Here is a 3,642-nt window from a genome sequence, read left to right on the forward strand (position 1 = left end):
AGAGAGAGAGAGAGAGAGAGAGAGAGAGAGAATTGCAATTTGCAACTGACGGCAGTGGGGAGGTGGATCTGGGGATGGAAAATTTATTTGGTGGTGGTTCAGTTCAGGGGTCTTGATGGGTGGATGAAAATCGGAAGAGGATGAGAACTGAGAGGAAAAGTGATCAAAGTGGGTTTCTTCTGCTAGTTGCGAGCTGAGAGAGAGAGAGAGAGAGAGAGAGAGAGAGAGGACTATGCGTGGGTTTGACCAGTGAGGGCAATATGGTGAAACCAAATTAAATGTCGTTGCTTTAGAAAGAGCCCTCATGGCATTAGCGCCAACCTAAACTTATTATATAATACAAATAAAGAAAGAAAAGAAAAGTTATTTAAGGGAAGCACAGCCATATGTAAGGGAAGCACAGACTCGAATTTTTAGTCAACTAAACTTGGCCCAATTGGTTACTGTAATCTTCGTTGGAATGAAGAAATTCTTGGTAATTTCTCTAACTCAAAAAAAATAGAGTAATAAGAAGAATTTTTGGGAAGTCGAATCACATGGCAGTGGTGAATCGTGATGAGCTTTTAAAGAAGTCAACTATCATCAAGATTTGTGCGGCCCTGATTAGTTAATTTTCGGAACAATTAATTAGTGGACCGTATGCTATCTCGCTCATCGCCCGCCGGGAAATAAGATCCGTTACACGTGATTCCCCGACTTCGATTTCACCGACAGGCAACAATATTCCATATAGCTATCAAATTCAGGACTCTCTTGAAGAAACTAAGAACATCCCAGTTTTCCCTCACCATCCCCTTTCTCTTCAAATCCAAAGCTACTCAGTGAACCCAAAAAAAAAAAAGCCCAGAAAAAATGGCAGAGGGAGCTGTGTTCCACCTTCTGTCCAACTTCGCACCCTATCTCCGAGAAGAGTTTAACTTGTCGTCCGGAGTACGGGAAGACATCGAATACATAAGAGGCGAATTCGAGCGCATGACACATTTTCTCAGAGTTGCTGATGCGACAGAAGATAGAGACCCGAAAATCAAAGTATGGGCGAAGCAAATTCGAGAAGCTGCATATGACACTGCTGATGCTCTTGACATGTACATGCTTCACCTCAGATCTAGACATCATCAGAGCACCGGATTCGGCGAGTATGTACACAAGGTTTCTTTCTTTATTCAGACTTTCAAAGCTCACCACCAAATTGCTTCTGAAGTAGAAGGAATCAAGTCCAGAATCATCGATATTTCTGAGGGACATCAGCGATATAGTGACATATATGGCGAAATAGAGCAAGGCTCAAGCTCTATTCCTTCAGACATCGCATGGTATGATTGTCATGGCGATGCCCTTCTACTCCAAGATGATGACCTTGTGGGCATTGAAAAGCCCAAATCACACCTGATTGAGTGGCTCTTGGATGAGGATCCTCGACTCAAGGTGCTTTCTGTAGTAGGAATGGGTGGATTGGGCAAAACCACCCTTACAAAACAAGTCTATGACGACGCAATAGTGAAGAGGCACTTCCAGAACCATGCTTGGATCACCCTTTCTGAGTCATTCAAGGTCGAAGAGCTTTTAAGAGACATGATTCGAGTGCTCTTTGAAGAAGTCAGGCAGCCACTCCCAAGAGGAGTGGACAATATGGATGCAAACAGCTTGAAAGGTATAATTCATGCCTTTTTGCGGCAAAAGAGGTATGTGGTTATTTTGGATGATGTATGGGGTATTCAAGCATGGCAAGTTTTAAGAATCATACTTCCTGAATGCAATTGTGGAAGTCGAGTAATTCTGACAACTAGAAATGTAGATTTAGCTTCTTCTGCTAGCGAAGAATATCATGGCATGGTGTATAATCTCGAGCCCTTGCCTCGCGAAGAGTCGTGGGCCTTGTTTTGCTCAAAGACATTCAAGGAGAATTCTTGTCCTTCATATTTGGAAGATCTTTCAAAAAACATCTTGAAAAAATGTGAGGGGTTACCACTTGCAATAGTAGCAATTAGTGGTATGTTATCAACAAAACATAATAGTTTGAATGAGTGGGAGAGGATTTACCACGGCCTTGGTGCAGAACTAGAAGGAAATGACAAACTCACGAGCATGACTAAGATATTGTCCATCAGTTACTTTGATTTGCCTTACTATCTTAAGTTATGTTTTTTGTAGTTGAGTATTTTTCCAGAAGATTGTCTCATTGATCACTGGAGATTAATTCGGTTGTGGGTGACGGAAGGATTTATAGAAGTGAAAGAAAGAATGACAAGAGAAGAAGTTGCTGAGGGCTACCTCAATGAGCTAATCAACAGAAGTTTAGTTCAAGTGACAAGCGTCGCAAGAGATGGAAGGTTCAGAACTTATCGGATCCATGACCTTTGGCGTGAAATGATCGTTGCGAAGTCGAGAGAGCAAAACATTGTCACAATAGCAAGTGAAAGAGGCAGAGCGTGGGATGAGAAATTGCGACGCCTCTCTGTCCACCATAATTTGGAAGATATTCAGCAAAACATTTGTTTCACTCGCCTTCGTTCTTCGCTTGTTTTCAGCGCAATAGATTCATTGTCCATGTTGTCAAAGATGGCATCCTTCGACGAGGGTGCAAGGCTACTAACCGTGCTAGACTTGAGAGGAGCACAATTGGAAACATTCCCTCCGGAAATTGTGAAACTCTTTAATCTTACTTATCTAAGTTTGAGGGCAACCAACGTGAAAATGATCCCGAAATCGATCGGAATACTTAAGAAGCTAGAAACATTGGATCTGAAACAAACGAATGTCACCGAGTTGCCTGATGAGATCTTGAAGCTCCAACATCTTCGCCATCTCTTGTTGTACCGCTATAACTACGGTGGTTCTCCCGGTGTAATTGGTTTCAAAGCCCCGACGGGAATAGGAAGTTTGTTGTACTTGCAGAAACTATGTGGTATTGATGCAAGCCGAGGGAATAATAGTGGCATTGTGCTAAGAGAGGTAGGGAAGCTAACTCAACTGAGGAGATTGGTCATTTTTAGGCTACAGAAGGAAGATGAGACGGTGCTGTGTTCATCCCTTGAGAAGCTAAACCACCTTCGGTCGTTGTCCGTTCAACCAATGGGTTATAACGAGATCATTGATTTAGATTCTTTGTCTTTGCCGCCTCCACTTCTTCGAAGACTCATTCTAAAAGGACGTTTGGAGAAGATACCACACTGGATACCATCTCTTCACAACCTGGCAAGTATATCCTTACTGTGGAGTAAGTTGAAAGATGTTGATCCACTGGAATCCCTTCAAGATTTGCCCAATTTGCTTAACCTTAGACTTCGTGATGCTTATGAAGGAGATGGATTGGTTTTCAAGGCTGGTGGGTTTCGAAAGCTTAAGCTATTGGGTTTGATTGGCTTAGTAGGATTGAAATGGGTGAGAGTGGAGTCTAGCTCGATGCCTCTTCTCAAAGAGCTACATCTCCGAGACTGTAAATTGATGATGGAGTTGCCCTCGGGTATCGAACATTTGGCCAACCTTAAATTAATTGAATTGGAGGATGATATGTCTGAAACATTAATTTCAAGCTTGAATAGAGACTTACAAGGTGGGGACTATTGGAAAATTGCACACGTCCCTCAGGTTTGGATTGGGGACTCCAAATCTGGTGTTTACACTGGTCGTTATCTACGATAG

General features: G+C 42.5%; 2 protein-coding genes across 2 annotated transcripts; both read left to right on the plus strand.

Moving 5' to 3' along the window:
* The first annotated feature begins 649 nt into the window (after positions 1 to 649).
* LOC131318203 (disease resistance protein RPM1-like) lies at positions 650 to 2,151 on the plus strand. The gene has a single exon (XM_058348037.1). It carries the CDS (start codon positions 853 to 855, stop codon positions 2,149 to 2,151), a length of 1,299 nt encoding a protein of 432 aa, XP_058204020.1. The 5' UTR covers positions 650 to 852.
* A 90-nt stretch (positions 2,152 to 2,241) lies between these two features.
* On the plus strand, positions 2,242 to 3,642 carry LOC131317213 (disease resistance protein RPM1-like). Its single transcript, XM_058346782.1, has one exon. The coding sequence runs from the start codon at positions 2,242 to 2,244 to the stop codon at positions 3,640 to 3,642; it is 1,401 nt and encodes a 466-aa protein (XP_058202765.1).

This window comes from Rhododendron vialii, chromosome 2a, assembly GCF_030253575.1.
Source record: "Rhododendron vialii isolate Sample 1 chromosome 2a, ASM3025357v1".
Classification (NCBI taxonomy): Eukaryota; Viridiplantae; Streptophyta; class Magnoliopsida; order Ericales; family Ericaceae; genus Rhododendron; species Rhododendron vialii.

Excerpts from the sequence above, each read along its gene's own strand:
- LOC131318203 (XM_058348037.1), top strand. The coding sequence starts at position 853 with ATGGCAGAGGGAGCTGTGTTCCACCTTCTGTCCAACTTCGCACCCTAT.
- LOC131317213 (XM_058346782.1), top strand. The coding sequence starts at position 2,242 with ATGACAAGAGAAGAAGTTGCTGAGGGCTACCTCAATGAGCTAATCAAC.